At 44.6% G+C, this 18,743-nt stretch overlaps 1 protein-coding gene across 4 annotated transcripts in view; it reads right to left on the bottom strand.

Moving 5' to 3' along the window:
* Nucleotides 1-17,406, bottom strand: part of mark4b (MAP/microtubule affinity-regulating kinase 4b) — a 43,419-nt gene extending 26,013 nt beyond the window's left edge. For 2 of the 4 annotated variants that reach the window (XM_046389943.1, XM_046389941.1), the window contains exons 1-2: nucleotides 16,298-17,406; nucleotides 858-1,055 (exon numbers count right to left, since the gene is read on the bottom strand). In XM_046389943.1, coding sequence (XP_046245899.1) covers nucleotides 858-1,055; nucleotides 16,298-16,345 — 246 coding nt within the window. In that variant the 5' untranslated portion in view covers nucleotides 16,346-17,406. The remainder of the gene's footprint in view (nucleotides 1-857; nucleotides 1,056-16,297) is intronic. The other 2 variants (XM_046389939.1, XM_046389942.1) reach the window with 1 other exon arrangement.
* Between the last annotated feature and the right edge of the window lie 1,337 nt (nucleotides 17,407-18,743).

Below are 18,743 nucleotides of genomic sequence, written 5' to 3'. Positions count from 1 at the left end.
CTATAAATTAAGACAAAGAAGGGGATTAAAGGATTGAGTTTGGCGTTTAGGCGTTTGAAAGCGGGCTTTAAACAATTCTCTAAACAAAACGGTTGCCTATCATGTTTTCAATCAATTAATTAGATAACAGTTTCAATCCAATGTACTGATTGTCAACTATTTTAACTGCAAATGGATCAGAGCAGGGGATGTCCAATTTCTGGACAATATAAACCATGTATGGTTTATTCAAAGTTGAATTAGAAAAAGCATGCAAATCAAAGTGTCCTGCAGAGAGGACACACACTTCTAAACACTCAGTGCTTTATGGGAAAGAACACAGGGGCTGATATCCACTAAACAAACCAACAAGGCTTTGTAAGAGGCTTAACAACATGTGGTGACCCGGTCATGGACTGCGTTAAACTACGGCTGTAAACCTCCAATATGTGAGCGTCTTCTGCTTTATATGAGTGGAACACAAATGCTCTCACATGACTGAGCCGGCAGCAGAAGCAGAAGACGCTTCTGTTGGACCCAGTGGAGTTATCAACTCAACTAATGTAGGTCAGGGGTTTTATGAGAAGAAAGACTACGGTGTATTTACACAGCCACACAAAAAGAAAAACATCTCCCTTCAAAGGGGTTTAAGGCTTTGACCGTGAGGCCAGACAGTTTTCTGCTGGCTGTAAAAGCTAACAGAAGGTGATCTAAACTCTGTGGAAGGGCCCTTTAAAACTGTAGGCTCAGTCACAAGGTACTGTTCTGTTCTTGCTCCCAAACCACAGTATTTACCCAGGAGTCTGATTCAATTGATCGATCCCAGTGCAGCCATGAACGGCACTTTGTCTTCGGCCTTCCTGCTCCTGTGAACTCACCTCTCTGCCGGTCGGTATGTGTCGTGCCAGTTTCACCTTGGCAAAGTTGCCCTTGCCGATGGTTTTGAGCAGCCGGTAGTTTCCGATGCGTGGCTGCTCATCTGAACACAAGGCAATGGAGTTACGACATCGGGCACCGAGCGAGCGGTTCGACCAGCCGGTACCCTTCTCTGAGCGGCTGGCCGACAGGGAGGTGTGCTGTGGACAGACAGACAGACAGACAGATGAACCACCAGAATAACTAAACACTGTGCTTCTCATTCTGGCTTAAAGTTTCCATGAAATACCTCATATGATTTTGTACAATTAAACGTATTCTTTCGCGTACGCTATAACTGGTTTATATGGAAAACTATGAAAATCTGAGACCCGCTGAGCTTAGAGAATTACATACGCAGATAAATGAATCAGCCAATAAACACCTTGTGACCTTGACTCTGGTGCAACTGCAGCCTGGTACCACACACCTAAAGGTGAAAAGCTAGAATGACCAGGTCGTCCACGAATCTCATCTGATCAGTCACAGTCTGCATTCCTAACATTCATGTGGCTGGGAGGTTGATCTGCCCTGAACGCCCAACATGTCGCTGATGATTTCAAACTAAACGCAAACCTGCTGAGCTGAGCGAAGTGAGAGTTAGAAGCGACAGAAAATAAAACATGCCATATTTGCTGCTGTATTCCACGTTTTACACAGACCGGAATCTGCTGTGGGTCCTTAAAATTCAAAGGGTGCAGTTTTCAGAGAACACAGTAGACTAAGATGAGTGGGAAATCGGGCAGCCTGACAAGATTAATGATTGTTTCATATCATCCTCTGCACGGCAAAATATTTTGCGATCTTCCGCACGGCACAGATGAAGGCAGGAAACGTCCATGAAAGCAACACAAACAAACATGGGGGAGAGGGAACATAACACAGAGTGAATTTTAATTTTGAACAGGACACATCCTCAGACCAACCAAGACTAAACGAGGAGTTTGTACCTAAAAGATGGACGTGCCTTTGGTACGTCAGACCAGAGAACTGTACTCTGTACTGCAATATGTGTCACAGACTGATCCAAACAACAGCTTCAAACACCACGAACTTCTTCTTTCAATTTGTGATTTATCATTAAATAAACCCATATGAGAGTTATTATTTGCCAGTACAATTTTAAAAAATGATATTAAGGAAGAAAGGCAATGAAATGTCTTGTCTGTAATATCTCAAACTGCTGGAATTAACTTCTGTATAAGTCGAATAACAAAACCAGCCTATGAAATAGTATGAAGTCATCATTTAAAACAAACTCAGCGACTTGATTATTCTACTAAACAAAATCTCTTCTTCTTCATATGTTAATTATAGGAATTATGAAAACAAATGAAGTAAATAAGGTGCATCGACATGAAAAATAAAAACTGTGACCCCCCCCAAATGTTCATACTGATTTGCTCCTGTGGCCCCAGAAAAGTCCTTAAAAATACGGTGGCTTGTTTTGCTCCAATCCTTCACTTGTCAAAAACTATCAATGGAGACACTCAGCCTGACACCATCTGAACCATTTAAGTCAACTGAGATCTGAGGTCTTGCAGCATAAACATCTACTCTAATCCTTCCATCTGCTCTCCTGCGAGCGCAGGGTGGAAACAGAAATATCCCACAGACACAAACTAGCTTGAACTTTTCATCTGCAGCGGAGATGACATGAGGAACAAGGAAATAAGAAAAAGCATCAGAGGCTCCGATAACAACTGAGAGATACGGGTGCATTTAAGACCTGGGTAACATTAAATGGACCAAATGAATGGAAGCGTAGAGAGTGACTCTAAATGGACTCAACACTGACTCTACAAAGTTAGTGACGTCACCTTGAATTTGGCCAATCACTGCAATTCTGACCGAAATGTGAGGGGAAAAAGATCAAACGGGTTTGGTCCATGAAAGCAGAAAAGCAGCTCAGGACGTGTAAAGAGGAAGGGACTGCATCACTGTGAGAAAAGGCAAATACAGAGCAAGCAAATGTGCTACTCATGATTGGCCTTCAGCAACAAGCAGCTCTCTGTTTCCACACTATCAGAACTACACACAAAACACACACACACCAGAAGTCTGTTAACACCCCATCACTTTGAAACACACCCGGTGTGGCAAACATAGTGGTGAGATCACAAGATTGGGTGATTTTCCACCACACACACACACACACACACGGGTAAGTACAGTTTCAGACTGTTAACACCAGTACCGATGTACTAAAAGTCCCCTTAATGTTATTTCTGATAAAACTCACACAGAAACGAAAAGGAACATTTTTCAAAACTTATATCTGAATTAAGTTTTTGAGACAAATACCGATGTCATGAGCCAATCAAGATCAAACTGGACATATTTTTATGAATTGCCAACAGCTATAATCAAACTGATCATTATTATAATTTCTTTACTGAACTTGGCAGTGTTTTGCCCTCCTTAGCCTGCTAGCGTTGAAGCATGCTCCTCTCTTCAATGACTTCAGCTCTATATATGAGTGAAAGTCACACTGAATGTGAGTTTGATCACAGCAGGGTGACTGATGTCGTTCTGACAACCGAGTTGGTAAAAGAAGAAAGGTAACAAATCTGTTATCTCTCCTTTAAACCCCGGAAGGTCCCGTAGAAAAGCTTTCAAAGAGATAAGGAAGTTAACCTGAAGTACATTTGCAAAACAAACCAGTTATTCATCATCCAAGTCCACTTTAACTTGAAAACACTACAGCAGAAATGTCATCCAAATGCGGCCCATCAGAAATGGCTTCAAACTGACCGTTACTGAGGATAAGGAGAGAAAAGGGTTGACATCATCTACTGCTGGCACATGTTAACAAAGGCTGAGCTGAAAATAAAATAAAATAAAACATTTGTGTGTAGCTTTTTTGGCTACAAAGAGTGGAACAGAAACAATGCAATAAAACATTGAGGCAGCTTTGAGCGATTACAGAGGTTCATATTCACCCAGCTGAATATGTTCCCGATTTATTCCGCCACCTTCATTTTCACCTCCTCCTCACCCTTCCCCCCATTTATTCACCCCTTCTCCTCTCTCTCCCCTGGCTCATCCCATCCCCCAGACAAATCAATTTGCCTCCCTTGCCTCTATTCTCCCCCTCCATGCCTGGACCCGCCCTCTCTTTTGTCTCGTGCCGCGATCTTCATTTTCAGCGACCTCACATTAATTTGAGCTCCGCACCGGCCTCCATCACCCCCAACCCACCCTATCTCCCCTCCCCCCGTCCCACATACTCCCTTTCAAGGAGCCATCGATTCACCCGCTCCTTCTGATTATCACGCAGCTTCATTGAGGAGGAGGAGGAGGAGGAGGAGGAGGAGGAGGAGGAGGAGGCCTCTCTCTGAGTGTGTGGTTGGACGAGGTGTGACAGGGTCTCTCCTTCCAGCAGACTGAGGCAGGCTGAGGTATTTGGGTGGAGAGTGGGGGGATGAAAAGCCCCCCAAATCATTATACATGTAGGGTGACATTTGATCTAGAAGATGGATAGAGGGCTGGTGGATGGGTGTGGGGTGTGGGGTGTGGGGTGGGTGTGTGTGTGTGTGTGTGTGTGTGTGTGTGTGTGTGTGTGTGTGTGTTCTAACTATGTGCTTTGCACATTCAGCAAACAAGCTGCACCTTGTCGGTGCAAACTGAAAGCAATTCGATTCTTTGCGACGACGCCCTGCAACTCACAAATCTGCTGCTGGCAGAATCAGAAACGTAACTGAGGATCAACACATCTAATGTTGGCTTTTGAATTAATAAGAGGCAGGTGATGTGGCCCTAAAATAATATCATGATATTTGTATATTTCTGCAGTAACAATATATTCTCAACGCTTTGTCAAAATACTGAAAAATATTTGAATAACTCACAAAAGCCGTTAAGCTTGCAGGATTTTTGGCTCCAACTGGGTGTTTCACATACAGGAAGATAAAAAGGGATATTTGATTTCATGTGAAGCAAAATTACCTTGATTTTTTTTTTACTCTTCTCGCCAGCATGAACAGGATTATAAAAAAAGGAACTAATTACAGATGAATTTTTAGAAATGTTTCAGGTGAAAACCCATTAATGTTATAAATCCATTTCGGGAAAGTCCATCTACATCACGTTAGTGTGCAACCCTGCCACCAAGCTGGCCTGTCATTGACTAAACCGACGCAACAGGAAGTCTCCTCTTTGAAATGACAGGAACGTCATCTTAACGTCATTACAGCAACTTGCAGCACAAGTCAGATGGCTCTGACGTGAAACAGAAAACAGTCGACCTGTCAACAACAGCAGCATCGCATCGTTAAACACAATTATGGGTAAACAACCATTTGATACCAACCAACCAACCATCAACCTCAGCTAAAGATGGCAGACTTCAACGCAGCTTTGAGATTCTGAGACATTACCAAACTCCTCAAATAAATTTTTCCCAAAGATGGTTTCTCTCATTTCAGGTAGCTCTTATCATATTGATGTTTGATCAAGCGTTGGTTTTAATTCGTTATTCCATGCTGAGTTCAAAGCTCCTGATTGGGTCAGATGGGTGTGTGGGCGAGAAGTCGACCTTGTGGCTCCAGCTCCCTACTGCTCAGACTCCGGCTCCAAATGACATCACCACAACAACATGGCAGTGCTCACATCTGGGACATTTTAACTTTACTTTTGTACAGTGGGAGGATTACCACTGGTTTTAGTTTTTTTTGTCTGGTGAGTGAAGTCAACCAACCAGCCACTTACATATTTTACCAGCATTTGGCTGGTGCTAATTTTGTTCCTTGATGCTGGGTGTTGATTTTGATCACGTGCAAGCAAAACAAATAAACATTAAATCTGTCCTCCCACTGACATTTAGACCACAAGCAAAAATAGATCTTCAGTTATTTTCTTCTCCGTCTTGTTTCAAAACTGAACATCTGCATGATAAAAAGAGGACCAAAGGGAATATTTAAAGCAGCAGCAGTTTCATGTGGCATGCTACAAAACATCTGCTGGTCCCATATTAAATGTGATCTAATAAAGGTTAAAACACTGCGAGGCACATCACGGATGCAAATCATCAAGAGATAAATCTCAACTTTACATCCTTCTTAATAAGCATAATAAGCATTAAAGGCAAAATATGTGGCACAATGCATGTTTACATGTCAGGCATTCAACCAGAGTGCAGCAGTTACCTTCTATCTGTGCTGCTCTGTGTGGGCTGAATAAAATGCATGAATGGAAACTCATGAATCTTGTGATACAGTTCTGCCACTCTGAATATGTCCCTAACTTTGCTGAACATGATTTTGCTCTAACAGTTTGACAAACAACTCTGTCTGCTTCACTTGGTTTTTCCATTTCTTTACATGCTACGTGAATATTTATCCCCATCGCTTGAAGTCCGTATATGAGCGTAATGTAGGAATTATTGCTTATTCTCGGTTACTGGACAGAATAATAAATATATAAAACAAATGTGATTTTCTCTTTCTTCCTTGCTGTGGTTTTAAATGAAGCTGGAGGAGCAGTGAAGGGAGGCGAGACGATAACGTAACAATGTCAAGACTTGCAGCGTGACGAACACAAACGTGTTTCTGAACAAAGGACCACACCCTGAGGGAGGCGTCCTGCTGCAGCCTGGACGGACTGCAGGTCTGAATGTGTGTGTCGGACGGAAGGTATTGAGTAAAGACAGGATGTATGACGTTGGTCCCCAGCAGAGGAATGGCGCAACTTTGAAACACACACACACACACACACACACACGCAAAGCCAGTCCAATTTCCTCTTCCTCTGTCTGGCTGCTGTGGCTCTTGGCCTTGTGTCCTCAGACTGGTGTGTCCTGACACACACACACCTCATGTATCACACGTCACAGCAGACACAGTGTCTCTACAACAAAGAGATAACACTGTTGAAAAATTACATAACATGTTACTTTGATGCGATGAGTTAAAAACACATCTGTAAACCAAAAAAAGGAAAAGAAGGTTTCAAACTTTCTAACCTGCAGCATGTGGTCAGTAATATGTACCTGTGGGGGTGAGGACATTAAACTCATCATGTCCCAAAGCAACAGTTGAAGCATATTTACAAAACGTATTTTTGGGGAGGCAGAAGTTGCTCAAGTAAGAGATCCAGTTCATAGAGACCTGTTTTTACTGTTTTATACACCACCGAAAACAACCAAAAAGGGCGTTTACGGGAATCTTACACCACTGTGGCTTTATACTGACAGTGTTGTTCACACCACCTCCACACGTCAGCCTATAACTACCGGTACGTTTTTTTTTTAAAATAAATCCACTGACTTCCTTTGGACCGGGATGCTGCGGGCACTGAGGTGCAGGTTTACGGTCAATAAACATTAACATAAACAATATGATGGTGATACCGAGCATTAAGTGTGATGTCTCACTGAGCCCACGTGTGAACAGAGCAAGGTGTGTCGGTGACGTAATGGATACAAGTACATGTTGATAGCAACACAAAAAAAACATGATGACATGTAAGTCCTCCTCCTCCCAGGCGTCACCACCCACCTACACGTGTGAAAGGGCAACTCAGGTTTCAGCGTCTGTGCTATACAACCAGGGCAGGCCATGAAGCACATCACGGCTGGATTCTCCTGCGCAAAGTATACCGTTACTGGGTGGCTGGCTAAAAGATTCTGGCCATATTGCTCTTCCCTAACAAACACCTGACATATTTGCGTCGTCCCTTCTATCTCTTCTAACTCTTCAAACGTGTCAGTGTCCCTGTAAGAACCTCTCACATCTCATTCATCCATCAGGACTGTGTGTCAAGAGCAGCAGGAAGTTGCACGAACTTAACTTGCGTCACTTCCTATCCGAGAGACAGATGTCACTGCGATGACAGCAGACGTGTCACATGTTGCGCTGCAGCACTCGGCAAGCGTTTCCTGGCAGGCCTGACAAGGAAGAGAGAGCTGCCAGAAAAACATGTCAGTGACCACGACAGACAGGCTGTCCGATCGCGTGGAGTCGAGGAGCTTTGCTCTTAACGTTCATGCGATGTGGATTCTTCACAAAGCACAAAGCATATTCACCCCAAATATTACACACGTTCTTAAGGTAATTCAGCCTGATTAAGACTCATGGCAAATCTGCCAAAGTCATTATTGTCCAGCATTATTCACAAGGACACACAGGAGTCACAGAAATGATCATCAACCACGGTCACACAGAAACGTCATGCAAAATACCAATAACACAAGCAGGCTCTGCTCGAACATTTCAGCACTGACAGCTATGTCACCGACATCATGTTCGGTTTGCTTTGCAGGGGATTTATCTTTCCTTGACAACAAGTCAGAGAGCGGCAGACATGCGGGAGCCCAGAACTCTCGCACTTAATCGTAAAAAGTTAACAGATAGAAATGACTTCCTTTAAGAGAGAGTGCAAATGATATGCTGTCACACAAGCCAAAATTAAACATGTCTGTGGCTATGGGTAACGAGCATCTGGCCTTCTCAATGTCCTCTTAAACAATGCAGATGATTAACAAAACATCACTAACGTTTCCTTTTCTGTAGTTACTGCTTCTGTTTCTCATTGGAGACGATTTAAACATCTCAGCAGGTGATCGACATTCTTCTCCCCCACATATCCATACCAATAACCATTAGTCAGACTGTGAGTCAGACCAGTTTGGCCTGAAGGCTCCTCTCGCTGATATGTGCTGCATGAACTGTATATTCCCTCAGGGCAGGATGAACCGCATTGTTCTTACTGTTCACGTAGCAAATAAGGCGCATTACAAAACTCAGCTTTTCAGCAATTTCACTCAGAAGCATCACTTGATTGCCTCACGGAGGTAAATGCAGTTAAATGCAGTTATTAAGGCTGAAATGATTATTAAATTAAGTTGAACATGCAAACTTAGCAGACTTTAATGACCCAGTGGACTGACACACCTTCCTGTGGGTGGAGGCAGGCTGTTCGACATCCTAGCTAAAGATGCACTTGTCCTTCTGAGAAACAATAAATAAATGAGTGCCGCTCTCTTATTTTGCACTACAACGCTTCCTTTATCGAGTCCATTTCCTCACAGTCAAACAGTTCGGAGTGGACTGAAGAAACAAAAGCCCTCACAATGTCTTTTCTGCCAACATGAACCGGAGGACAACAACCAGATATTGCGGGTTGAAAGCGGCCTCCCTCCTCCAGTCTGACATTATCTGGGTTCCAGTATGCAAAGTGTAACTGGATTCCTCAGACGTGCCACATTACTCAGCATATCGCTCACTGCAGGGCTGTGATCATCAGAACAGGCTGAGTAAGGGTCAGATTTATTCTGTCTGGATCAACAGCAGCAGATTAAAGAGCTGAGTCACTCCTTGGCTACGCTCTGTCTCTGCACAGACGGATTCCTCTCCCTGTAATGATCTGTTCCCTAAACACTGTGTCACTGCATGCACTGGCACACATTTTTAACAAGTCTCCACAAAAGCAAACACAGCTGGGTCACACACAGCTGTAATCCTACAAAGGAAAATGACAGTCACAACGTCAAGCTACTTTCTGTCACTCCAGACATCATTTCCAAAGGTAATGACGGCACCGCACCTGCAAAAATAACTTGCTAGACTCAGACTCAGATGGCCGAACAGGTTGTGAACAAGCCCACAGCTTATTTATCTCGAGCAATATGGGTTTGGAGAGAAAACTGAAAGTGAGTGCACCCAGCGTGTCAATAATAACACCTCACTGTGTGCATGTGCAACCACTGGAAGTACAGCAGGTGAAGGCTGAATGAGTACAATTCAGTATGATTACTGCTAGAATGCTGGCCAGGGGTCATTTTGAAAATGATGATTTCCTTCAAAGATGCTCCATCATATCAAAGCGTCATATCATAGCAATCACCGGAAAAGACAACCACTGACTAAACTGAGTCTAGTGGTGAGCAATCTGATGATTTTAGATCGCGCTTTGAGGCATCCACAATCTGGTTTTGAGGTGAATCATGGAGACTGTTTTATTTAATGCCCTCTTACTTCACACAACCTCAGTGACAAGCAGATCCACAGAACGCAAAGAAACCAACAGTGATGCAACCAACTCGGCGGCCATGCTGATGAGATGAAGGACTGTGTTGCTCTTCCTTGGGTGACAGATTTCAAATAAAGCAATTCAAGTTATAGCTACCACTACAGCGGATGAGGAGCTCGTCTTTAATGCAACTCGTCTTTAATGCAGTACGGCGTCTTAATGGTGCACATGGTGAAATATCATATAGTCTACAGGGAATTTCAAAACTGAAAAATCCTGGATCGTGATTGCAATTAGCTGAACTGTGATATTATTTGCTGGTCAGTTCTCCTACCTCTAATGGAGGCAAATCCTCTTGCCTCTTCCTTTTCTAAAATTTTGCCATCTCACAGCCTTTGTTTCTGCTCAGACTGCCACTTCAGCCTGATCCAAAATGACAAGGCCTGCACATCCTATAACAGTAATTATTTTCGTTTCTTCATGCCAAAAGCTATTTGCCTGAAAGGTCAAGCTATGGGGGTGTCAACACCTGCTCAATGAAATGTAATAGTTGGTTTGGCTTCACAGATGAAGACAAGTGCGGACTAACAGGTTGAAACAATGAACGTTAGATATTTTAGTGTTTTAAAATGTGCCTTTGTTTGTTTGGTTTGACAGAAGAACATTAAGGGGAAACTGTTGAAGGTTTCGCTGATGCTTTAAGATTACAGTCAGTCGGCTGCAGGAAGTTATTAAGACGCCACTGTTAGGGGAAGTCATGACAAAGCAGTCACGGAACCCACAATGTACCACTATCTCTCTGCCAACAGTCATTCAACAATGCAAACATGTCCGAAAAGTCTGTTAAACCCTGAAGGACAGAACGGTCATTTTCACTATGAAAATGACCGTTTGACAGCCTCTGTGTTTCTGTCAGCCAAAATTACCAACCAAAACTGTTGTGGAGCGACTGTGTGCAGCAGCTAATGGACACATACAGTGACAGCGACATTTCCTCTGGTTAACAGGGACATTATAAACACATGCACACACACACACAACACTTCTAATTCGTTATCTTGCAAAACTTCCACCTGACCACTTCACTTCACACAGAGCAGACAAGAGACAAGAGACTCGCAGGACAGATGTGACGCTCTTAAGTGAACAGGAAGAGCAGATAATGTATGTGCATGGACTAAAGTGCAGCAGCTCAGGCCTGAGGAGACACACAGTAAGCTGACACCTGAGAGGCCGGCAGCAGAAGAGCCCCATTAAACAATGAACACAACAGGCCGGCTGTGTGCTCCCACTGCCAGGGTCTGACTGTCCTCATGCTCGTCTGCCAGCTCGTGTTTGTAATAGTGTGTATCTGTGCAAGAATATGTTTGTCTGCAGGGGTCGGTTGGTCTGTGTGTGTGTGTGTGAGTATGGCAGTTAACAACAGTGTCATTCTTCACACGGCAGCCTGATCTCCAGAAAACACCACCTGCTTAGCAGGCGAACCTGAACTAGAATTACATAATAGCTGGCAGGAAAACAACACGCGCTGACAAAAAGCCAAGGCAATCACATTTGCGTTATATACCAATGAAGTTTGATAAACATGTGTTTAAGCAACACACGTTTACATTTGGCCTGCATCTGATACTGGGTTCCTTCCTTTCGAATGTCCCTGATTTTCATCTATACATGTTTATAGACAGAGGCGAGAAACTGCATTACAAAAGGACTTAAAGCATACTTAAAGGTACATTATGCAAGGTCAGACGGTAGAAAACCTCAATCCCCAATTAAGCAGAGTAAAAAACACAATTCAGATAATTGTGCATAATTTCAATTCCCAGATTTATTGGACAGTCAATTTATGACAGACTGTATCGCTGCCATCTCACATTTTCATAAATGTCAGTAACTGGTGCTCATCCCACCAGTTACCAGAAGGCACTTAAGCAAAAGAAATACTAATCTGAGCAGGGAAAGTAAATACTTTAATTTCCCCTAAAAAAACCTGCCACTGCTGTGCTCTTGAGCAAGCCATTTACAGGAGCGTCTGCTAAATCTCTTAAGCTCTTTTCCCGGCACTGCCCTGCTTTACACTCACACTTTCATGCTTTCACAGCTGAAGCTGCTCAGTGCGACCACAGTTTGCCGTTGATGCCAGGGTCGCCAGAGCCACTGGGCGTACGTTGACTTGCTCATGGGCACCTTGGCAGTAGCTGTTGAGGCTAAACAGGTGGTAACTCAATCAGCTCTCTGGGGGATTTAGGCTGGAATCTTCCCTGTAGCTAACCCACTTCTCTGACCTTTGAGCTACTGTTGCACCCGTAATTCAAAACACATTTCGGTTGCCATAAGATGGCAAGAGTATGAAACAGCACACGTCAGTGAGGCGTTGTGCCCAATATAGGTCATCAAATATCAACCCGCCTAATTTTATAGCGATCGCACACGGTTCAGCTAGCCTCAGTGGACCACATGATTAAAAGCCCTAAGCTATTTATAATAGTATCTGGTGTGTTTCTAGGTGAAACGGACGCCATCGGGGGCGTCGGAGATGCCTGTAAGATTGTGGGTAACAAGTCAGGACAGCTCATGAATCTTTCTCTTGTATGGAGGAACACAAAAGCCTGCGCTCTGCCCTGCGGTCGCACATAGAAAGACACGTTAGCTTTTTTGTACAAGCACACAGCTGTACATGTGCGCACAAGCACTCACCCACACCTACTACAGGACTTCCTTTTCTGTCTGTCTCACTCACACACACATAAAACCTCATGTCTGGACCCAAGCAAAATACTTTGTCCATTCCCACAGTACAACATCCAAAAGCACAGCATACCTGCTTATTATACTTGCAAAGATCCACATTGACTGTGATCCAGCTCACAGCTTAAAGAGTCACTCTTACCTAAACTGGAGCCTGCTATCACAACCATAAACCCACGCAGCTTTATAACGCCAAAGCTAAAGCTGCAGGACTACAGCACATGGAGGTTTAGGAGGTTAGGCAAAGTGGCCTGTGTGTGTGTGTGTGTGTAAGTGAGGAAACTGGAGGAGCATGGACAGTCCCAGAAACAAAATCTGCTGACTTATGACAGTCACATCTCACAATAAGAGTAATGTAACTGTATGGACCAAAATGTGTCAGAGGCCACAAGAAGCTGACAGGAAAGATGTGATGTGAAAAATTAACCAGTAAAAGTAGGTGAAGTAGTTAACCCATTCTGTAGCCTGTTCTTCTCCATTACGTTACGGCACAGGTGGTTCTTGTGTTAAAACTGCCAGTTTGCTAGCGAGAAGGATCAAATCTGAGAAACAAATTTGTAGCTGCTCAACTGTTTTTTCATGGAGGTGAAAAAGAGTAAACTTAAAACAGTTCTATTTTAGCATGACAACCATCCATCCATCCATCCATCCATTGTCTATACCGCTTATCCATCAGGGTCGTGGGGGAGCTGGAGCCTATCCCAGCTGACTACGGGCGAGAGGCGGGGTTCACCCTGGACTGGTCACCAGTCAATCGCAGGGCCAACACACAAAGACAGACAACCACACACTCTCACACTCACATCTAGGGGCAATTTAGAGTAGCCAATTAACCTAATGTGCATGTTTTTGGTATTATGGGAGGAAGACGGAGAACCCGGAGAAAACCCACGCAGGCACAGGGTGAACATGCAAACTCCACATAGAAGGGCCCAGACCGAATCCCGGTCTGGACCGGGATTCAAACCTGGAACCCTCTTGCTATGAGGCGACAGTGCTAACCACCGCACCACCGTGCCGCCAGCATGACAACCAGTTTATCTAAAAGGAGTTTTGGATGGTTTCATTAACCAAAAGAGTGAAACACTTTCACAAGGAGACGAGAAGCTTGTGAACCTGTCATTAATGGCAAAACAAGAACATCACCCACACTGCGTTTCTTGTGATGATAGCAGGTTTGATGCAGTTGTCATCTGGAAAGCCCACGTAATTTGTACTTAGTCATGAAAAGATGCAGAAGAGGAGAATACAGTAATTACACAGATGCACAATTATGGAAGTTAAAGTAACGTGTAAAGAGTACAAAGAGCACAAAGAGCAACGGGAACATTTTCAGAGACGTTCATGACAAAGCTCTTTGGCTGAGTGAAGGGGTGAGGCGAGACCTCAGTCTTGTTTGAAGCCAGAGACAGAGGAGACCGCGAGATGCTTTCTCGGATCGAAACAGTCCACATCAGTCGCAAGCATCTTAATTACATTACAGCTTCCCCCATTAAAGTGCGCGTAGCGTCTGGGTGCACACAGCAACGAGAACATGAGCCATCATTCAAATGCCAAAACAGCCTGAACCCGGCAGGAAGCTGAACAGCCAGAACGTCACATCAAAGAAATGTCATAATAAGACGTCTCACATTACTGGGGCCAGTGTTGGATAGCATATTGCAGGAGACTCTACTCATCATTGGCCCGGCCCTTGGTGCTGAGGGGAGGGGTCTGGAGGTCCTCTTGTTGTTGCCACGGTGAGGTTGCTAACACGAGTGGCTTGTGACTGAGCGGACACAGAAATCATTCTGTTGTCCAGCTCATGGCCAAGTACCTTATTCCCTCCACTGCTTTTATAAAAGGATTCCTCCTCTACCAGCATGGGGTCTATGTGGGGTCAATAATGCAGGTGAGCTTCAAGCGTAACCAGTCTTGTTGGTGAGGACAACAGACCAGATGATTATTCTGACATGATAACGAAATACAATTATTCTGTTCCCCCCGTTTTCACGGTCAGAAAGAAAAGCTCTCCGATATGCAACACCCGCCACCAACCGCACAGACCTGGAAAGAAAGTCAGCGCATCAAGCGTTTATCAGGCACAATTATTGGTTTACTGCTCCGCTTTGTTCAGGAGAAACCATCTCATCACTCTTGCACCTACTAAACAGAAGTTGAGACACCCGTTATTATGTGGAATCTACTGCTAAACACCATCAGAAGCCTGCTCATAAGGTGAATAGATGCTGTAAAAATTGGAAAACACTGGAAAGGGAGACTCCTGTTGTCATGGCGGGGTATTTGACTAGCATTATCACTGGGATAAAAGGCTTTTCCAGTCTGCATTCGAGTGTGTCTAAACCATCCACAGCACCTTCATATGAAAAGATCAAAACTCCTCCTGTGTTCTTTCACCTCTAAACGTGTTTCTGGATCCTGGTTACACACAATAAACACCTGTCACAATCCGCAGCGAGTGAGGAGCACAGCAGGTTAGTAAGGAAAGGTGGCAGCATCTCTGCCATGTCTACAGTTCAGGACCTAATTTTTATGTATTTTCCTACTGACGTTCAAAACTTACACCACATCCTGCAGCCCGCATGGGAAGCTACAGTTCATTTATGTCAGTGTTTTGGTTCCCCAAATTCAACACTATCAGAAAAAGTCATCATGAAAGTCCAGGAAATACAGATAACCGTGAATGAGCTGGCTGTCATATCACACAAGACACTGGCACAGTATCTTAACACCAGACGGACTGGAGTAGTGACAACATATCCTTAAAGAATAACAGGATGGATGTGTTCTGTATTTTCACAGCTGCTGTCTGGTGCTGCAAGGAAGTAGCTCATTGTGAGAGCTTCAAAAACAAAAGGAGTGAGTGATATTTCAGGCTGCTGGGTTGGTGTTAGTGAGGTGTCCTTGACACAAAGGTGGGGATCCTCGGTGCAGCTGCACCACTGATGTCTCTGAGTGGTGAAGGGATATTAGAACAAGGCTCACATCTTTACAAGCAACCCTTTGAGAAAAACAAAAAAAATAACAAAACCCAGACGCTGCCACAGGAAAACAGCAGGACAAACCAGGCTAGCCTGACACAGCAGATTTAGCACCAAAGTGCTGCCCACTGTGTTCCCTTAACACAGTTTCACTAAAGTGGAAACAGGACAGACCAGACAGGGTGGAGGTGAAAATCTGGAGGGAAGGTGATGGAGAGGGGATGAACTGGCAGGGGAAAGAAGGAAGGATGGGTGCAGAGCAGGCTGGGTGTGGAAGGGCTGGGTGGCCTTGCATCAGATGCATCAATTATTGATCAGCTGGTGTGGAAGACAAACATGCGCACTAAGACACCGGTGGGTGAAGGAGGTGGAGGTGAGATTCTGGCAAGATTTTTTTTTAGGAAACTCACTGATTGCAGGTGTGTGCAGTCAATATAACACACGACCCCCACCCCCATGTTCTCCATCTCCACCCTGACCAGTCTGTGGGCCCGACTGCAACCCGTCCCAAATGAGCTGAGGGAGATTAGCGCGTCTGTGTCGCCTTGCTTGATTGCAGCTGCTCTTTGCTCATGGCAGACTAATCTCCATGGCCTGAGGGGGTTATTATCATTTTCATCAAAAGCACAATAAAACCTAATGGTAACCTAGCGCTGCTGCTGATGGTGACAAATAGACGCCATGTGCTTTAATTGTCTACTTACGTGGTCCGGGTTCCGCTCGTTCCCAGGCAGTGCCGTGCGTAAAGACATTTTCGTCCCTGAGTGCGCTTCGCCGTCCAACAGAAAAAGAAAGAAGTGGGCTGAGGGTTCGCGTTCACACTGGGTTAAAACACCCGACAAACAGCCCGGGTGTCAATCGCACCAGGCTCTGTGTATCAGTGTTGGAAAAAAACAGCCTCACTTCTCATACAGTCCTCATTGTCCCAGTCCGTGAAGGCAGCACAGATCACAGTGATCCAGCTTAAATTGATACGTAAAAACTGGTTAGCTACATCCACCGCATGTCTGTCTGGTGCCGCTGGTACCAAAACCTCACCTGGGGGAGGAAAAAACAGCCCAGACTGAACCCCCTCCCTCCCACGTAGCTTTTCACTTCCCCCCTAACCGTCTCAGACACTACCGTACCATTTCGACGGCCAGCGACTGGCTGAATGACGAAAAAATCTCAGCGGTCACCGGTTTACTTTTCGCTGCATTGTGTTGTGAGACACAAACCAACACTGAGCCACACAGAACAAAAATAAAACACAGCCGTGGTTTCTGTGAGTCCCCCCTCCGACCACCACGGGCTGAGCTGAGAAAAAAAGGGGGAGTTTCTGTTTTCCTGTTAGCTAGCTAATAAAAGATTTCCTGGATGACAAACGTCAAAACGGTGGCTCCCACGGAGAAACGGCCACGGAAACAGAAACAGGAACAGCCTGACACCACATCACCAGATACCGAGAGATGAAGCTAAGGAGTCTTGGCTTGTTAATCAATAGCAAATTGTGGCTGAATTGAAGAAAGCGGCGGACGTGCAGCCTCCCAGTCAGTCAGTCAGTCTCCCGGTCCTTCCTTTCAGTCCAACCCGCCCTTAGCTCCTCTCATGCAGTTTGGTTGTAAGTGCTTTCTCTCGGATGAGCGGCGGCAGAATGCGACGATATGTGTCGGGAACATAGCATCAGTTTTCGGTGAAGAACACGAAGGAAAACGGGATCCCCCTCCTCCTCCACCGTCTCCCGAAAAACACAGTGACAAGAGAAAGAGAGGGAGGGAGCGGGACGTCAGGGCTGGGGCTGCTGCGTCGCCGGGCACGCACGCGCACACACGCGCGCCTTTTCTCGCTCGCGCCGCCTTCAGGGGCCCCGCATGAAATTTGTCCTCCGAGCTTCAGAAGTCTTACCTAACGTTTGCTCGTGAATCAGAGTCAAAGTTAGCTGAAAGATGACTTCACTTCCCCCCCCCTCCGCGGTTTTATATGAACATAAACAGAAATAAGGCGCTTCACTTTATTCTTGACAAAATGTCCTGGAAAACAGATCAGGCCATTTCTTTCTCCTAATGTGTTATTACCGCCACCTGGTGGCTAAAATCTATTAATTAAAAGAGAAAAAACTCATTTTAACATTTTAGTAGTACATGTCCATAGCTATTTCATATTTTTATTGTAAAATTTCCAGTCTAATATATAAGATTTGTACAGTACTTGTTTTTTTTCCTTTTGTTTACTATGCTTAGTGTAATTGTTAATACAAATTAAAATTCCTGTGAACAACTACATGGCAGTTAACCTGATTCTGATTTTGAGTCAGACACATCATTACAGCTCAAAAGGTCTGTTCCATAAGTGACAGATAAATATGTCTATCTTTGGCCTAAATTGCAAGGACAACCACTGCTTTACTTCTTTGTATTCTCAGAGAAAGCACCATGAAGGACGATTTGTAAGCTCTGAGGTTCATCCCGTTGCCTTGAGTTCTCCAAAGGCCACAGAAACAGGATACTGGGCCAGGACAGTCCCACTTTGGGGGGGTGTGGGCTTCTCAAGTCAAGGACTCTGCCTCTAAAATGTGAACGTCAACATAAACTGTCTTTGATCAGGGAATCTAACACATTGGAGTGAAGGATGGCCTATAAAGACCTCCTCAACACCACTCGCTCTCATTTGCCCTCTTTGAGAGCCTGTGTTCAGGGGATGTGTTTAACATTCACTCCCTCATATTGTAATTAAAAGTCACGAAAAGCTGCATTAAACACTGCATTGAAGTCCCCTTTTCTTTAGGCCATGTCCTCTCTATCCCGTCAATTTGACACAGACTCAAGATGTTCATATGTCGACCGACACGAGTTTAGCTCTCAAAAAGATTTTTAACCACAACATTTCAGCTCTTCTCCTCCGCACAATCCCTCCATTCATGCAGACATACAGTAGTGTGTGTGTGTGTGTGTGTGTTGCAGAGACATTATGCTACCAGGCGTTTGTGGAGACCTCCCACCAGGAAATCTGCCTCCGACTCATCTGTGTTTGTTGTCTTCAGGATTACAATTAAGTGTATTAACCAGAGTTCAGCCAATGCTCATTCACAGCTCACAGGAGTAATTAAACAGCAGGCCTGATTACCACAATTGTTAGCATTAATGCTACGCCACAGTGACATTTATCCCATGT

Source organism: Scatophagus argus, chromosome 5 (genome assembly GCF_020382885.2).
Source record: "Scatophagus argus isolate fScaArg1 chromosome 5, fScaArg1.pri, whole genome shotgun sequence".
Taxonomy (NCBI): domain Eukaryota; kingdom Metazoa; phylum Chordata; class Actinopteri; family Scatophagidae; genus Scatophagus; species Scatophagus argus.
This window is presented reverse-complemented; position numbering and strand designations above follow the sequence as displayed.